Below are 18503 nucleotides of genomic sequence, written 5' to 3'. Positions count from 1 at the left end.
TAGGGGCTACTAGTGGTCTTAATATCACTGATTGGCATGAGAGTTTTGACTTGCTCCATTTTTGATGTAGGGCCAGTTCCTTAGACCCCCAGCCCTGGAGGCTCATCATAGTGATGCCGAACGCGTAGATACTCAGCGGGCTTAGGCTACTGTAGCTCAGAACTCCGGAGCTCTAGAGATCTGCTAGCCTCAGCCTCCTCGGGTAGCTAAAATTATAGGTTCTTTCTAAAGGAGTTTAGCCATACTGTAGCCAAGGATTTCAGCTTAGCTGGACAAGGTGGTGACCATTGACAATGGACAAATGGGAAAGTGGCCAGCAGAGAGCAGGCTCAGGGAGCACAGCAGAGTAAGGTACTTAGCCAAGATATCTTGTCTAGTGAGGGATGGGGGCGGGACAAATTCTTTAGCAGCTGCTAGCTGGGCATACTGAGAGAGAGCTAAATTTTGACTTCCCCAAAGACTGTATCTGAAGTCCTCCTCTTGCAGACAGCTGGCTTTGTGTCTTGTAGACAGGAAGCTTCTTAGATTCCTGATGGTGACTCTGGTAACTGTTGCCACCTGTTGAAGCTCATTCTTTCTTTTCACTCGGTTTCACTGACTGGCTCCTTCTCCATCTCAGCTGCTGCGTCCAGCTGGTCCTGTTGACCTATTCATCAAACTCTGGTACTGATTTATCACTGTCACATTCTCTTCTTGACCCTGTCTCAACCTAAAGCTGTGGCATCTGTTGTTCTGTGGCCAGACGGTTTCTGTTGCTTCACTAGTCATCTTGTGTGATCCAAGATGGCTGCAGAAAGAAGGTAGGAATCTTCCCTTTTGGTCCAGACAGCTAAACTCCCCTATTTCTTTCTAATTTTTTTTTCTATAGCCTTGCCACAGGTAAATAGCTCTTCCTTCACAAAGCAGCAATCAAGTTTTAGGATCTCACCTTTAATGTTTACGATTGCCCTTTAAATAGGCTGAAGTTTGGCAGAGCTGGGTAGGTTTAGAGATGCTGACATAACCTTGCTTACTGAAAGGCACACTGTTCCAGCTGAATCCCTACAGTAAGGTTGTGATGCCTTCTTTTGACTTTGGCAAAGAACAATAGCATCTGTACAGCGTGGACAAGAAGTTCTCTGCCTCCAGAGGCAACGTAAAATGATTCAAAAAGCAGTTATTTGTTGAAGGGGCAGAGGTTGTGTCACAGCGTCATTGGAGCCCCACCCTCAGAACACAAGCACAGTGCTCTACCTGTTACTGCTGACCCAGGGGGAAGATTGGGAAGCTTGCTACTGGAAAGTCACTATGGACAGAGCATGGGCAGATATTGTGACTGTTTTTGTTCTTCTTACCATGTAGAGATAAGGGAGGCAGATGTAGAGATTTTATGGAGTTAGAACGCACAAGATATGGCAAGTGATTTGAGATAAGGAAAGAGGGCAGTCATGGATGATTCCAGGGTTGTCCAGCTGGGTAACTAAAAGGGCAGGGCTGCTTTCAACAGAAATAGGGAAGTTTGGCCAGAGAGTGGATTTAGGGAGGAAGACGATCTCTGTTTTGGACATGTCAAGTATGAGATTCCAGTGGGACACCCCTATGCTGTTTTTGCATGCTAACAAATGCAGGGCAAATAATCTTATATTAATAGCTAGCTTTCATATAGCACTTTAAAGTTGCCAGAGCCCTTTGTGAATATTATATTATTTTGTTCTCATAATAACCCTGTGAGGCAGGGGTTGTTATTATCCGAGTTTTTCAGATGAGGAAACTGGGTAACATATCTACTAAGTGTTGGATGGTGAATTTGAACTCAGTTCTTCCTCATACCAGCTTCCACATATCACAGAGGTACATAGTACCCTTCAGAGTATTTAAGACTTGTGTTTTCAAAGCAGGGTAATGTGGAACAATTTATATCCATGTTGGGGTAAGTTGGATGACTTTTGTTTTACCTTCTTTGTTATGAACTAAGGTAAGGGTGGGGAACCCATGGCCTTGAGGCCACACGTGGCCCTCTAGGTCCTCAAGTACAGCCCTTTGACTGAATCCAAACTTCACAGAATAAATCCTCTTAATGAAAGGATTTGTCCTGTAAAACTTGTACTCACTCAAAAGGCCATACCCAAGGCCTTTTGACCTAAGTCAGTTTAGGTCCTGAAGAGAAGGCAAATGAGCTCTCTTTTAAATGGTACCTTGGAGAAGTTGCTCTCTGAGCAAATGAAAAACTAATAGTGGTCCCAGAGAGTAGATAATGTAGTGTATGTCAAGAGGAAGAGACAGTGAGGGCAGGATGTTGTGTCTATTATCAGATGCAGTCATTGGGTTGGGTGTCTACTCGTTTGCATTGTCACCAGGGAGCCAGTCTTCCTGTTTTCTTACAGAGATGTGTTCAATGACCTCAGGCAGAGATGAGCCCTGCTTAGGGTTCCATCAGTTCTGAAAAGATGAGAGTAGTAGATATAAAGTGGTCCTTATACATTCCAAGGCAGTTAGGTGGCACAATGCATAGAGTGCTGGGCTTGGAGTCAGGAAGATCTGAGTTCAAATTTGGCTTTAGATACTGTGTGACCTAGGGTAAGTCATCCTCAGTTTCTTTAATTGTAAAATTGGGATAATCATAGCATCCACCTGTCGTGAGGATCAAATGAGATATTTGTGAGGTGTTTAGCACGGTGCCTGGTGAGTAGTAGGTGCTATATAAATGCTTCTTCTTTTCCCTTCTCTTTTTTTCAGTAAGCCCCTGCCTATCATACACTTGGACTACCATGCTTGCACAGAGGAGGATTGTAATCTGCTGTGCTAGTTATGCCGTGTTTGTTATCTAACTTCCCCATTGCCTTTTTTTAAAAAAAATAAATGTTGCCTTTGAAAAACCAATACTTTTATAATGAAGCAACTTTTATATTAAAAAAGTAACATGGGATAATTTTGTTCTGACAAATTAGCAGAATTTTAATACAGTCTTTCCTTCTTCAGACTTATAAATTATTAATTTTTTTTACAAATATGGTTCCTTTAGCACTTTTATTTTTCTGTTCATTCAATTTAATTAAACAAACTATTGTCAAGCATGTGCTATGTCTGAGGCCCAATGATAAATGCTAGGTTTTTGTTGTTCAGTTGTTTCAATTGTGTCCAAATCTTCATGACCTCATTTGAGGTTTTCTTGGCAGAGATACTGGAGTGGTTTTGCCATTTCCTTCTCCTGCTCATTTTACAGATGAGCAAACTGAGGTAAACAGGGTTAAATGATTTGACCAAGGTCACACAGCTAGTAAGTGTCTGAGGCCAGATTTGAATGCAGGAAGAGAGTCTTCCTTATTTTAGGTCCAGCCCTCTATCCACTATCCCACCTAACTGCCCCTTATTACATTTACTATCTCATATGATGAAATAAATGTTTAAAGACAAAAGTAAAAAACTTTTAGGAAACAAAAGTAAATCTCCCAATTCCTGGCAAGAGGCATAAGGCTCATTCCCTCTTGAAAGAGATATTGGGAAAAGAATGAAAGAGAATGAAGGATCATTGCCTATAATTTGCCTATAATGTTGTCTATAATTGGAATAAGTTTCAACACTGCAGAATTTATCTCAACAAGCCTTGTGCATGATTCACTCACACCCTTGGCTCTGGAATCTGTTGCTGGCTACTTATAGCTGTAGCCCGTGCTATTTTCATGGCAGCTGTGCCTATATGACTTTTTCTTCCCCAGGTCTTTTGGCTTCTCAGTTTCTCTTTCTGTGAGTCCAAATGATGAAAAGGATGGGCTTATGAGTCCGAGTCAGCCCCTCTGCCACTCCCAAAGTCAGGAAAAAAACTGGAATATTCCACCAGAGAGTAATTGAGGAGGAGGACCTCAGCGTCCATCTCTAGCATCTTCATCTCTTGGTGATAGCTAGGGGACACATGGCCAAATATAATGTATTTTTGTCTGAAATTAAGGGGAAAGCATTGATGTGTGTGTGTGTGTGTGTGTGTGTGTGTGTATGTGTGTGTGTGTATACACACAAATATGTGGAGTGGTCATTAGAAAAGACCTTATGTAAGAAGTGGCTCATGAACTGAGCTTTGAAGGGAGCTGGACATTCCAAGAGGGGTAGAGCATGAGTTGAGATGTACATGGTGAACAACAAAGGAAGCTGGGGTGGCTGTCACATAGAATGCATAAGGGGCAATAATGTGAGATCAGTCTGGAAAGATGGGTTGAAGCCAGATTATGAAGGCTTTAAATGATCATCAGAGGCGTTTGTGTTTTATTTTGAAGGCAATAGAGAAGCACAGAAGTTTCTTGAGAATGATACAGTCATTGTCATTGTGTTTTAGGAAGATCAATTTGGTAAATGTTTGGAGATTGGATCGTAAAGAGGAAAGCAATCTTTACTGGAGGAAGGCAGATCAGTTAGAAGTCTGTGGCAATTATCCAGAGGAGAGTGATGTCCATTTTGATATGAAGGATTTTTATCATCAAACGTCACTGACACATATGTGAAGTGTTGTATTCATCATGCTATCTATTTCAGTTTTTCTAGAATAACATACTCAGGTTTGCTGTTTTTGACTTAATTAGTAAATCTTTGGATTGGCAATTCTGTTGACCTTCTTATCTAGTAACATTATTAAATAGTAAATTACTCTAATTTATCTTGATTTGTAATTCTAGCATTTTACAGTTGGAAGTTTCATTAGAAAAATAATCTTTTCCAACCACTTTATTTACCAGACGAGGAAACTGAACACCACTGAGGTTAAATGATTAGCCCAGGGTCACATAATAAGTTCTTAAGGAATCCATCCTGGCACCAAATGTGGAATTCTTTTTTTTTTTTAACTGCTCAAAAGCATTCTGTTCTAGACTCTTACCTGGGATTAGTATCAAGATTATTGGTCTAAAGTTTCTGTCATTCATCCTTTTCCCCACTTTTTGCAAATTGGAACACTGTTTGTCTGTCTCATCTTTGGCTTAATAGTAGTTTCCATATGTTGCTTTTGTTCTATGTCTGCCATTTTTTAAACTTTTAAATTCTATATTCATTATGGTCATAAAAAAGCTAAGTTCTTTTTGGATGTTTATTTTCCAGCCTCCATTATTTAAGTAATAAAAGCAACAGTATCCTTGTTTCTCCTTATATTGCAGCTTAAAAATCATATGTGTTCAACTGATTTTACCCGAAAAGAGTTATGGTAAAAGTACATGTAGCAAAACCAGCTTAGGCAGCTCCTACTGTTGGCTGTTGCTGCTGCTGCAGCTGCCTCAGCGGCTGCAGTGTTTTGGGAAATAACTCAGGATTAGATTATGTGGAATCAATTTCCACACCACATAATGTACAATAATTCATAATAAGCATTAATGATTCCTGCTGAGCTGCCCTTAGATACCATGTCATTAATTGGCATTTTTTCCCTCCCCCCCAACCCTTCTTCATTAGTGGCTATGACTGAAGTGGATCAACTAGGAGTGGCTCCTTGTATCTTAGCAAAAATATAAAGCAGAGGACGTGCACACTCTTGGACAAGAGAAGCCTGTGATGAGAAGTTAAATTTTTGAGCACACTATTTTGGAGACATGGGATGTAACAGTTCTATCCAGTATGAAGATAGGAAATCTGAGAAAGGTAAGTAGTTGTTATGCCTGTTGTTAATGGATGTGAGAGGAATGTGATTTTTCCTCTTCTCCTTTGTTTCTTAGCATTGGATTGAGTGATCCTGAGTGATTTTTATGCAAGGCCTCATGCTTTTTTTTTCTTTAAGGTTTCATATTGAAGTAATCTGGAAAACTAGTTAATAGAATGATAAAACTTGTTATTTATAGGGCTAAATTTCAAAACATTAGCTACTAGATGATATTTTATTTTTAATTTTAGTTGAAAATATGACTGAATTTATGTAAAAAAAGAAAGTCAAAAATTCAATGGAAAGACGTTAGATCTCTTCCCCTTTCTAAAATGTCCACTAATATAGAAACCATTTGCAATAGGCACTCAATATATGCCCATGTGACAAATGACCCAGATTAGATTATGTAGAATGACTTTCCACAACAAATGACATACAGAAATTTAAGTTTAAAAAAAACAACTAAGCTATTCCAAAAACCTAACTTGAGTTTAAATTTTATAAGGCGAAGATCAAATGGGTTTTCATGTCTGTTCAACACTAGATTTCATAGAGCTGCACCATACTTTGAGAAATGTAAAAGTAAATTTTTTATGCATTTACATTATCTTTTTAAGGTATAAATATTACTTTTTAAAAGTACATTTTTTTCACTTGCCACAATATAAGAAAATCTACCTTTTGCATGTAAGATGTAGAGTCTTAAGAATTATTTATGCTGCGTTCTTTCTTAATGTTCAATATAATTATCTGTGTGTCTCCTTAGAACTCACTGAATTTGCTCCTTGGTCTTTTCAAACTAGATTTACACAGGCAAAGTAAAATAAAAACCCGAGGCAATTATCTGGCAATTCTTGGCCACACTTTGTGGAAACAAGCCTTGGCTTAAGGTACTATATTACTTCAATTTAGGATGAGAGGTAGTCTACACTAACTAATGTGTTCTGATTTACTTTAAGAATCGAAGTAGCTCTCTCTGTCTCTCAGAGCACTGTGCCTTCTTGGCTAGTCATTGAGTACCGAATGAGTAAGCCGTTCTCTGGAAATAGATCAGGAAGTTGAGAGAGGCATTAATGCTTTAAAGGAATCAAGAACACCATGTCTTACATTTTCTTTACTGTATAAATTATCCCCTGGGAATAACATCCTGGAAGATGATGGGTAAGCATCGATTCTACAGCTGTAAGAATCAAAACTCTCTGTAACAACCACATTTCCTGAATAGAAACAAACAAAAAATAATTAAGCCCCACTATTTTCTGCCAACCTAGTTCTGTATGTGTATGAAATTCTGCCAAACAGCAGAGATTTTATAAGTTTGACTCTCAGTGTGATGTAGTTGCTTCGTGGGATGGTGGATTCCTCCTTTTGAAGGTTTTCAAGCAAAGGCTGGACATCCATCTGCTGGAATATTTCAAAGTGAGGATTCCTTTTATGTGTGAGTTGGACTAGATGCCATGAAGTACCTTGTAACTCTTAAATGGACTGAGGTCTAGGATGCCTGGATTCTTGTCCCAACCCTCCCCCCAACCATGTGCACATTGCTTAATCTCTTAGTTTAGCTTCGTCATCTGTAAAATGAAAGGATTAGAACAGAAGATTTCTAAGGTCCCTGTTAACTTTAAAATTCTGTAATGTAATGTAAAAATATTGGATTTATGTAGTGCCTTTAAAAACAAAACTTTCTACATTGTTTATCTCACTTGTCTACCCGTTTCTGAACAACTCTAATTCATAATGCGGGAAGCTCCTTTTTAATGGGCCAACGACTTCTAAATGATGCAAGTTACAGAATATTGCATATTATTCTGATTAGGTGAGACAACCACTTTTTTTTTTTGCTAGATGAAAGAACTGTTTCCTTAAGTCTTACTATTATTTTGAAATAATGTTTATTTAAAAGCAAATAATATTACATATGTTCATTTGTATATATGTGACCCTGGGCAAGTCACAACTGTAAAATGGGGATAATAATAGCACCTACCTTGTAGGGTTGTTGCAAGACTCTAAAAAAGTACTTAGCATAGTGTCTGGAATGTAGTATATAAATTCTTTATTCCTTTTCATTCCCTTGTACATAGGCCAAAATGGGAAAGATAGCACAACATTCCTAAAAAAAAATGAATGAATCAATGAATGAATTCATTTTTTAGTACTTACTATATGTTAAACATTGTGCTATATGTTGGTGATAAAGATACAAAAGCAAGACAGTCCCTGCCCTTAGGACCTTACATGCTAGGAGAGGGAGTTGTGGTCACAGAAAGGTGTTTTGGTTTGGGAAGTCACTGGAGTGGTGAGTGAAGGGATGGGGAATAAGTTCACAGGCCCTTTCACAGAAACAATGATAGTATTAATTTGATAACTCATCCTGGAGGAAGAGGTGGCTTGTGGGATAAGATGTGAAGTATGGTCTGAGGCCTAAGGATGGCTGGCAAGATATATGCATCAAATGTATGTCTATTGACTTACTTATGAAGGCAGCCCAAACCCAGGGTGGTGGTTCCAAAATGGAATGGATTGTCACCAGGGTGTGGTCTCAGGAGGTCTGAAGGTCCAGAAGGAGCATCAGCACAGCAGATGGCAAGATGATCGGGGTGTTCAGTTGCTCTGGGTTCTGAGGGTGACTAGATAGAGTGGTCCTATGGTCTATGCTGGCTTACTCAGCACTCAGGAGAGCACGGCTCCAGGGTAGGGGTTCCAAAGCTGAATGAAAAAATAGAATGTGGTTTTGTCCTTCATGTTGTATAAGTGGCACTTCATCTATTTTTTCACTTATTTTGGGATGTAGGATTTTGCTAAATGATAAAATTAGAGATTATAATTTAATATACCTCAATGTCATTTTGTAGTTCAACTTTTTATATTGATTGGTTTTAGATTAATGGGTGCATGTGAGATTAATCAGGGATTCCCTCAATCAATTTGAGTTTACTTTTCCTCCTGTGGTATATGTGTGTATGCATTGACACTTCGTCAGAAAGATAGTTGACAACAGGTCCTGAGGAGTTTCAATTGACTTCTACTTTCCCAAGATGGCTGGTAGACTGGAGCTTAGTAAGATAGATTTTCGTTGGAGGAGCTTTTTTTTTTTTGTCCTAGTCTATTAAGGGGAGTAACAGTCCACTCATCTTTCTCTGCCTTCTCCTGACGGATTAGAGCATCGCAGAACAGGACTGGTCTTTGTCATAAGGAGTCTTTTGCATACATATAGTCTTTCTACTCAGGAACTATTAATGGTGGACCTTGGGCAAAGGAGTTACATATACCATCCCAAAGCTTTCTGATAATAGCTCAAGACACACCCCAGACCTAGTTGCTACAGAAGCACATGGTGGAGAAGCCACGGGCTCCAGTTCCTGGTCCAAAAATGACAGCAACCAGAAGAGTTCCCACAGTAGCACATGGTGAATATTCTCCTCCCCACTGGACCTGGGAGGGAATTTGATTGAAAGTGTTCCAGAGTCCTAGACTCCTATGTAGAAGAGTAAGGAGGTGGGGTATTTAACATTCAGAGGCCATGGAATCCAGCTTTCTAGCCATGGAATGGAGCAGTGACCTTGGGGTTTGTTTATAGGTAATCCCAAATTCAAGAGTTGCAAATTTTGTTTTGTTTTGTTTTGTTTTTTTGAGGGGAGAGGGAGTTTGGAGATCAGATCTTCTGGAGAAAGGAGGGGATTTGAGAGGATTGCTGAAGAGCAGAGGAAGAAGATTGCCGCATGGCACCTGTTGTGGGGTGGGGAGTAGCAATGAATTGGGAAATCAAAGCACGTGGAGTTTACCACCCCCTTGTCATTGCAGAGATGCAATGTTTAGTAAACTCACAGTGCTTTTCCTCCAGAAGGGAGTTTATGGCCTATTGGAGTGCTTACATGTTTTTTTAAGGGAGGTAGGTGGTGTGGATAGAGTGCTGAGCCTAGAGTCAGGAAGACCTGAGTTTAAATCTGATCTCAGACACTTTCTAGCTGTGTGACCCTGGGTTAAGTCCCTTAACCTCTGCAAACTAGGGATAAGAACACCACCCACTTGAGTTCTAAGGATCAAGAGATAATATTTGTGAAGCACTTAATACAGTGCCTGGCATGCAGTAGGTAGCATATAAATGATTATTCTCTTCCCTTCCCCTTTCAATATCTGCTTATGAGTAGCTGTGAGTGTTATAAATGTTTGATGTGTCTCCTTATAGGCTTTTGTTAGTCTCTTGTATCTTCTTAATTTCCTGTGAAGTGAAATAAAAGCTGTATCATACCCAGTACCTGTATTGTCATCTTCAGGGCTTTTATTGGAATTGGGTACATGCTTTACCCTTATTATGGAAAACTGAACATAACCTTTTCCTAAGCTAGAGAGATGGTGACTATGTTGTAGCAGCCCACAGGACTGAACCTGGACTGTGGGAACCTGGAGTTGGTTTGGAGATCCTGGCTAATGGGTTACATAATCCGGTAATCCATTTTCTTTGTGATTTTTTCTTGTAAAGCACGAATACTATTACATGTATTTCTTTTTTCCTTCAAGATTGCTTAGAAATGCTTTTATGAAATTGTTTTGACATGAGTAGCCCACAAGAATTGCATTAATTTTTTAAATGAGATGATGACTTTTTTTCTTTCTTGGTTTTTAAACTTTACCTTCACTTGCCTTCATTGATTTTGCTTTATTTCCACTATCAGAAACAAATAGAAATTTTAAAGAAATCTTTTGATTCTTATTTTCCTTATTTAAAAATGAATTCATCGATCAATTATCATGCTTCATTTAAAATAAGTGATGTTACTCTCTGATACCTTAACCAGGTGAGAGTACATTTCATTCATTCATTTATTCATTCAATCAATCAATGACTTTAGTTCACAAAAAAGTACTTAAAAGCCATTGGATAAATGAAGTGATATTTTTAGGAAGTCTGTTCTATTTGGTTGAGTGACTTAGTTATGTAAAAACCAGGAAGTTGTATAAAACCAGGAGCTATCTCAGAACTCAAGATATTTGAGCCTGTAGAGAGCCAGGAAGAGATTACTACTAGGAAGGCTCTGGAGAAGGATTCACTTGGGAGGGAGGAGGGAAGAGAGTTCCTCTTCCCATCATTCTTTACTTTTTCTGCTAACATGCATCTGCTTCATTTACAATTCTGTACTACTACAAGAATTCTAATAGGAATGTTTTGGTGTATACCATAATACCAAAATTGACCATGTTGTAAGGCATAATACCATAAACAAATATAGAAAAGTAGAAACATTAAACACATTCTTTATAGACCACAATGAAATAAAAATCATAATCAACAAAAGGCATTTGGACAAGGGAATTAAACTTAAATGGAAACTAAATAATTTAATCCTAAAAAAGTATGGGTTGAAAGGCAAATTAATAGGAACAATAGGATAATTGTATCTTAGAAAATGACAATGAAGAGACAACATAAAACATTTGAGATACAGCAAAAGTAGACATTAGGAGAAAATTTATATCTTTGAAGACTTTTATCCACAAAATGGAGAAAGCGTGATCAATACATTGATCTAGAATTAGAAAAGTAACAGATAAACAAAACTTAACTGAACATAAAAATAAAAATTCTAAAAATCAAAAAAGATTTCGTAACAAAACACATTTTAAAACACAATTTATTGAGTTGGTAAATAAGACTTGGAGGCTTTTTGGTAAAAAAAAACCAACTAACTTGATTTATAATTCTTTAGCTAATGTGATTTTAAAAATCGAGGAAAATCAAATTACCAATATAAAAAAAAGAAAAGGAAAATACAATAAAGGAAGAGGAAATAATAACATCATTATAAATTATTTTACCCAATTAGATATCAATAAAACTGATACTTTATATGAAATGAATGAATAGATACAAAAATATAAACCTCTTGGTTTGTCATGATGGAGATTTTTTCCCTTTTTTTAATTATTAATTTATTTTTAGTTTTCAACAATCACTTCCATACACTTTTGAGTTTTAAAATTTTCTACCCTTCCCTCTCTCCTCCCTCCCCAAGATGGTGTGTAATCTGATATAGGCTCTATGTACACATTCCTATTAAATATATTTTCACGTTAGTCATGTTGTAAGGAAGAATTAGAACCAATAGGAGGAATCACAAGAAAGATGAAACAAAAGAAAAGAAAAAAAAGAGCAAATGGTACTTTGATCTGCATTCAAACTCCATAGTTCTTTCTCTGGATATGGATACCATTTTCTATAACGAGACTTCTGTAGATGTCTTAGACCCTAGCATTACTGAGAAGGGCTAAGTCTATCAAAGCTAGTCAAAACATATTCTTTTTTTTTTTGTAAGGCAATTGGGGTTAAGTGACCTGCCAAAGTCACACAGCTAGTTAGTTTTTATGTGTCTGAGTCTGGATTTGAACTCAAGTTCTCCTGACTCCAGGGCCAATGCTTTATCTACTGTGCCATCTAGCTACCCCCATGATAGAGAATTTAGATGACTAATTTTTAGAGGAATTAGCAAGCCATAAATTTTTTCCAAGGGGAAAAAATCCCAGAACCAAATAAATTTGCATTTGAATTTTATCAAACATTCAAAGAATAATTAGCTCTAAATTTTTTCCAAGTAGTTTTTTGAAAATGAAAATAGGAAAGATGACATCTTGCCAAACTTTTTCCATGAGATAAATATGGTCCTGATACATAATCAGAGAGAGAGAAAGCAAAGAAAGAAAACTATCAACCAATATCTCTAATGAATATCAATGCAAAATTATTAAACAAAATATTAGCTAAGCGGCTATAGAAACAGGGAAAAGATTATACACCTTGACCAGGGTGAATTTATACCAGGAATGCAGGATTGCTTTAATATCAGGAAAAGTTTAAACATAATGAATAATATTAATAACAAAAATTATTAAAATGACATATCAATAGAAGCAGAAAAGGTTTTTTTTAATAAAACACATGATTTAATGTAAAAAAAAAATACGAGAAAGAATAAGTTGGATTTTCCTTATTATGATTATCAGTGTCCATCTAAAACAAAGAAACTATCTAAAACGTTTGTCATGCAAAAACACTAAAGTCTTTCCAGTAAGATCAAGAGTAAAGCAAGGATATGCATTGTTACAGCTATTATTTTTATATAGTTATAGAAATAGTAGCTGTAGCATAAAGAAAAGAATAATAATAGAGATGATGAAGGACTGGAGTTCAGGAGAAAGACAAAGGTTCTTATGTGGACTGGGGCATCATCTGTATAGCAAAATAACCCATAGGAACTGACCAAGTGAGAGAATATAGAGCTAAAAGAGAAGAGGGCCTAGGTCAGAGGTCTTGAGGTACACCCATTGTAGGTATGACATAGATAAACAAAAGAAACTGAGAAGAAGAGATCAGACAGGTGGGAGGAGACTATTTTACCTAGATTGGTTTATGCATATAGCCAGGTGTCTGTGAGGATTGATGGTTTGTCTGTTTGAAGCTGAAACATAAAAGTTAATCTATTGAACCACCATAGGAAACGGAGCTGTTACGCTATCCCCTGCCCTCTGCCCTTGGACTGGGCACCACCAGCCTGGTGTAGCTCCTTCTGTTCTCCCTACCAGGAAGGATTTACTCTCTAGTCATTGCCTTTGGCTCCTCTCCTGCAGACCCAAGGTCTTTTTGAATATGCATGGAGGTGAACAATGGGGAAAGTTAAGATTACTGATGATTCCTACAAGAAAAATTGGCTCGATTTTATCTAAGCAAGAAAAAAAAATAAGATGTAGCACTTAGCCAGCCTGCTTTGGAACATATATTCAAAATATTTTAAAAACGAATATCAATAAGATTCACTCTCCTTTTTCTCTGGAGACTGAAACATACCATCTATTTAGACCAAAGATTTGAATTTTTCTGTCTCTGCCTCTTTCTCTCCTACAGAGTCAGTAGCACTAATTAAAACAAAAAGTGTAAACAAACTCTAATAAGAGGAGCATTTTGCAGTAAATATTTTCCCACTTGGGCGGGAGAAATGGCTATGAGCTGGAAAGAGGAAGGGAAGGAGGAATAGAGCACATCACCATCCTTTTGTCAGATCTCCCAAAGAGAAAAATGTGTGAGGAAGACCTCAGTTTCAATCTGCACTCAGACTCTTAATACTATGGGAGCTTAGGCAAGCCACATAACCACTGTCTGACTCAGTTTCTTCATCTGTAAAATGGAGATAATAATAGCGCCTACCTTTACGGGGTGTTATGAGGATCAAATGAGATAATAATTGTGAAATGTTTAGCAGAATGCTTGGAATATAGTAGGTTCTACATAAATGTTACTTATTATTGTTATTACTTCAGCCACATCTCCCCTCTGAATCTTGACAGGCAGAGGTGGCTCTGCTAGCCTCCTTTTCCATCTGTCTTTCACCAGCATTTTATTTACGCTATCCCCAACCCAAATAGAAATGGAAAATTAAGCTGCTTTGTTTTTTAAAATTTATTTTATATTTATTTACTTTTAGTTTCCAACATTCACTTCCACAAGTTTTTGAGTTCCAAATTTTCACCCTATCTCCCCTCTCCCCCACACCCCAAGATGGCATGCATTCTGAATATCCCTTCCCCTAGTCTGTCCTCTCTTCTATCTCTCTCCCCTTCTCTTATCCCCTTCCCCTTCTATTTTCCTGTAGGGGCAGGATAGACATCTGTACCCCATTTCCTGTATTTTTATTTCCCAGTAGCATGTGAAAACATTTTTTTAAACATGTGTTTTTAAAACTTTAGGTTTCAAATTTTCTCTTTTCCTCCCTCCCCACCCACCCTCATTGAAAAGGCAAGCAACTCAATATAGGTTGTACACAGTGCAGTTATGTAAAACACGTCCATAGTAGACATGTTGTGAAAAACTAATTCTATTTCCCTTAATCCTATCCTGCCCTCCCATTTATTCTATTCTTTCTTTTGACCCTGTCCCTCCTCAGAAGTATTTCCTTCTGATTACCCCATTTCCCAGTCTGCCCTCCTCTCTATCATCCCCCTGCTCTCTTGTCCCCTTCTCCCCCTATTTTCCTGTAGGGTAAGACAGATTTCCATACCCAATTGAACGTGTATGTTATTCTCTCCTTAAGCCGAATCCTATGAGAATAAGATTCACTCTTTCCCTCTCACCTTCCCCAGTTTCCCCTCCACTGCAAGAGCCTTTTCTTTTCTATTTTTTTGTGAGATAACTCACCCCATTCTACCTCTCCCTTTCTTCTTCTCCGAGTATCATCCTCTCTCATCCCTTGATTTTGTTCTCCAGATATGACCCCTTAATCTTCAACTCACCCTGTGCCCTCTATCTATCTACATATACATACATATAATTTGAAAATTAAGCTTCTTGATTTGCAAAACTGGCACTCATTCCCAAGCTCCCAGCTTGAAGAAACTCTTCAATCGCCTTTGCCTATACACTTCCTCCATTCTTTTGAGAACCTAGAAAGCCAAGAAATTTTCCTTTGTTCCCCCCCCCATTAGACTGTGAGCTCCATGAAATCAAGGACCATCTTCTCCCTTACTTTGCATCATTAGTGCTTAGTATACTGTAGTGCCTGCACATTGTAGGTGATTAATAAATGATTATTGACTAACATATTGACAGAATGACCAAACATAATTCCAGACAACTAACAAAGAACACTTCCCACCTCATGACAGACATAATAGATTAATATGGAGAAAAAGAAAGGAGTTTTTGGATATGGCCAACATAGGAATGTTTGTTTTGCTTGACTATGCTTATACAATACAGGCAGTATTCCTTTCCCTTCCCTCCCCTCTCCTTCCCATCTGCCTTCTGCCTTCCAGCCTAACTTTATCTTAAGTAGGTGGGTGGGTAGGGAGGAGGTAGGAAGGAGAAAAAAGATAAGTACTTCATAATTGAAAAAAATTTAAAAATTATCTTAAAAATTAAAAAAAACCCTTAACCTCTAAAACTTGTCCACATGCTTTTAAATATGAAAAGAGTATAGTAGCAAATAATTGATTCACTGTCTTAAAGAGTAAATGTGGTGTTATGGAATGAACATTGGATTTAAAAAGGATCTGAGTTGGATGACTTTGATTAAGGTATTTGGACCTCAATTTCTTCATGTTTAAAGTGAAAAGTCTGGCCCAGATGCTCTATAAGTTCTCTTCCAGCTATTAATAATATGAAGTATTATTTGAGAAAAAGAAAAGAGGCAAAAATATGTCAGTAACTGCCACATTTCTCCAAGTATAAATGCAATAAAACACCCAGATCAATAATTAGTGAATTATTAAATGTCTAGGGAAGATAGGACACAGAGACTAGACCTATTATTTCACTGGGTTAGGGAACTTCAAGATGATGAAACTCTCAACTAATGCAGGTCAGGACCTTCTCTATTAACTTAGAGTCCTAGAGAGTTGCCTAGAGCATTGGAGGGTTAAGTCACTTGCACAGGATCACACAACCAGAATATACGAGAAGTGACTTGAACCCAGGTCTTCCTGGCTTTCATTCACTGTATAATACCCTGCCTCTTTAATAAGGGAGACCAAAAAAATATTCTGCATTTGTTTTAATTTTCTGATTGAGTAGGGACTAATGCCATCCATAAATTGTTGAACAACTTGATATACTTATGAAAATATTTTTATTAATTGTAAATCATAAATACGTCTCTTAATTATCCTTTTGAATACTTACACAAGCAGTATTCCTGGGTAAGTTTTAAAAAGTAGTTTGCTTTCATTAGTAAAAGAATTCTTTTGAAACAAAGAGATGAATACTACAACTGAGGAACTGATATTTATAAATATTTTTGTACCTTTGCACAGATTATCCTCAATGCCTCAGATACTCTTTCCTCTCACTTCTGCCAGTTAGTTATCGTGCTTCTTTCAGGCATCAGCTCAAAGCCCATATTCTGTGGGATGTCTTCACTGGTTCCCCCTAATTGCTAATGCCTTTTCTTTTCAGATTGCTTTCAACAACTCTGTATATAACTTTTATGTACCTAGTTATTTATATGTCTCTCTCATTAGAATGTACAGTCAATCCTCAACTTTTGAGGGGATAAATTTCCTAGAAAATGACGCCTAAGTAAAAAATGTGTATGTTGATACATTGAACTTAAGGGAAATGGGATTTAGGTTCCCGTCAACCACTAAAAACTTTAATCTTTTGCTGGAGATTGCATAAAAAACTTTTCTGCATATAATTCTTTATAACAAAACTAATTCTAATAATATGTACTCTTCTAATGCTAGAAGAGGGAGAAATATGAATTAACAATTAGGAGACCTTGAAGGTTTTTTAGTAGACTTGTTACATGAGAAGAACTGTGCTTAAAGAATGTTAACCTGATGGTAATTTAAAGCTTTCTGGTTTATACAACACTTTCCCCAGCAGCCCTGTGACCATAGCAGTACTATAAGTACTTTTGTCCCCATAAAGCAGGGTTTTCTTTTCTTTTTTCCCACTTAATAGTATTTTATTTTTCCAATTACATGTAAAGATAGTTTTCAACATTCACTTTTATAAGATTTTGAATTCTTAATTTTCCCCCTCCCTTATCTCCCCCTCCCCAAGATGGCAAGCAGTCTGATATAGACTATACTTGTACAATCACATTAAACATATTTCCATATTAGTCATGTTGTAAAAGAAGAATCAGAACAAAAGAGAAAAACTGGGAGAAAAAAAAACAAAAAAGAGAACATAGTATGCTTTGATTTGCATTCAGACTCCATAGTTCTTTCTCTGGATATAGACAGCATTTTCCATCCTGAGTCTTTTGGAATTGTCTTGCTTGGAATTGCTGAGAAGAGCTAAGTCTGTTGAAGCTGATCATTGCATAATGTTGCTGTTACTGTGTAACAATGCTCTCCTGATTCTGTTCACTTCACTCAGTATCAGTTCATGTAAGTTTTTCCAGGTTTTTCTGAAATCCACTTGCTCATCATTTCTTATAGCACAATAGTATTCTATTACATTCATATACCACAACTTGTTCGGCCATTCCCCAATTAATGGGAATTCCCTCAATTTTCAATTCTTTGCCACCACAAAAAGAGCTGCTATAAATATGTTTGTACATGTGGGTCCTTTTCCCTTTTTTATGATCTCTTTAGGATATAGGCCTAGTAGTGGTATTGATAGATCAAAGGGTATGAGTTTTATAAAACTGTGCAGTTTTATAGCCCTTTGGGCATAGTTCCAATGGTTAGATCAATTGACAGCTCTATCAACAATGCATTTTTTCCACATCTCCAAAATTTATCATTTTCCTTCTGTGTCATATTAGCCAATCTGATGGGTGTGAGGTGGTACCTCAGAATTGTTTTAATTTGAATTTCTCTAATCAATAGTGATTTTGAGCAATTTTTCATATGACTATAGATAGCTTTAGTTTCTTCATCTGAAAATTGCCTGTTCATATATGTTGAAATACGTTCATTGGGGAATGAAGTGTGTTTTTATGAATTTGACTTAGTTCTCTATATTTTAGAAATGAGGCCTCTATCAGAGACTCTGGCTGTAAAAATTGTTTCCCAGCTTTCTGCTTTCCTTTTGGTATATGGTGTAAGATGTTGGTCTATGCCTAGTTTCTACCATACTATTTATCGAACAGTAGATTACTGTAGTCATTAACTACTGTGTCTTGTGTACCTAATCTATTCTAATGATCCACCACTCTATTTCTTAGCCAGCACCAAATAGTTTTGATGATTGCCACTTTACAACATGGTTATAGGCATTAAAGGCCACCTTCTTTGCATTTTTTTTTATTAATTGATATACTTGACTTTTTGATCTTTCAGATGAATTTTGTTGTTTTTTTTAGCCCTATAAAATAATTTTTGGTAGTTTGATTGGTATGGCACTGAATAAGTAAATTAATTTAGATAGGGTTGTCATTTTAATTATATTAGCTTGGCCTACCCA

At 37.1% G+C, this 18503-nt stretch overlaps 1 protein-coding gene across 8 annotated transcripts in view; it reads left to right on the top strand.

Moving 5' to 3' along the window:
- Positions 1-18503, top strand: part of PPEF1 (protein phosphatase with EF-hand domain 1) — a 138243-nt gene that overhangs the window by 20689 nt on the left and 99051 nt on the right. For 3 of the 8 annotated variants that reach the window (XM_078146077.1, XM_021007421.2, XM_021007422.2), the window contains exons 1-2: positions 491-800; positions 5410-5595. In XM_078146077.1, coding sequence (XP_078002203.1) covers positions 5547-5595 — 49 coding nt within the window. In that variant the 5' untranslated portion in view covers positions 491-800; positions 5410-5546. Of the gene's footprint in view, positions 1-490; positions 801-2378; positions 2557-5409; positions 5596-18503 lie in introns of those variants that run through there. The other 5 variants (XM_021007417.2, XM_021007419.2, XM_021007418.2 and 2 more) reach the window with 4 other exon arrangements.

Source organism: Phascolarctos cinereus, unplaced genomic scaffold (genome assembly GCF_003287225.1).
Source record: "Phascolarctos cinereus isolate Bilbo 61053 unplaced genomic scaffold, phaCin_HiC Scaffold_726;HRSCAF=1367, whole genome shotgun sequence".
NCBI classification, from domain to species: Eukaryota; Metazoa; Chordata; class Mammalia; order Diprotodontia; family Phascolarctidae; genus Phascolarctos; species Phascolarctos cinereus.
This window is presented reverse-complemented; position numbering and strand designations above follow the sequence as displayed.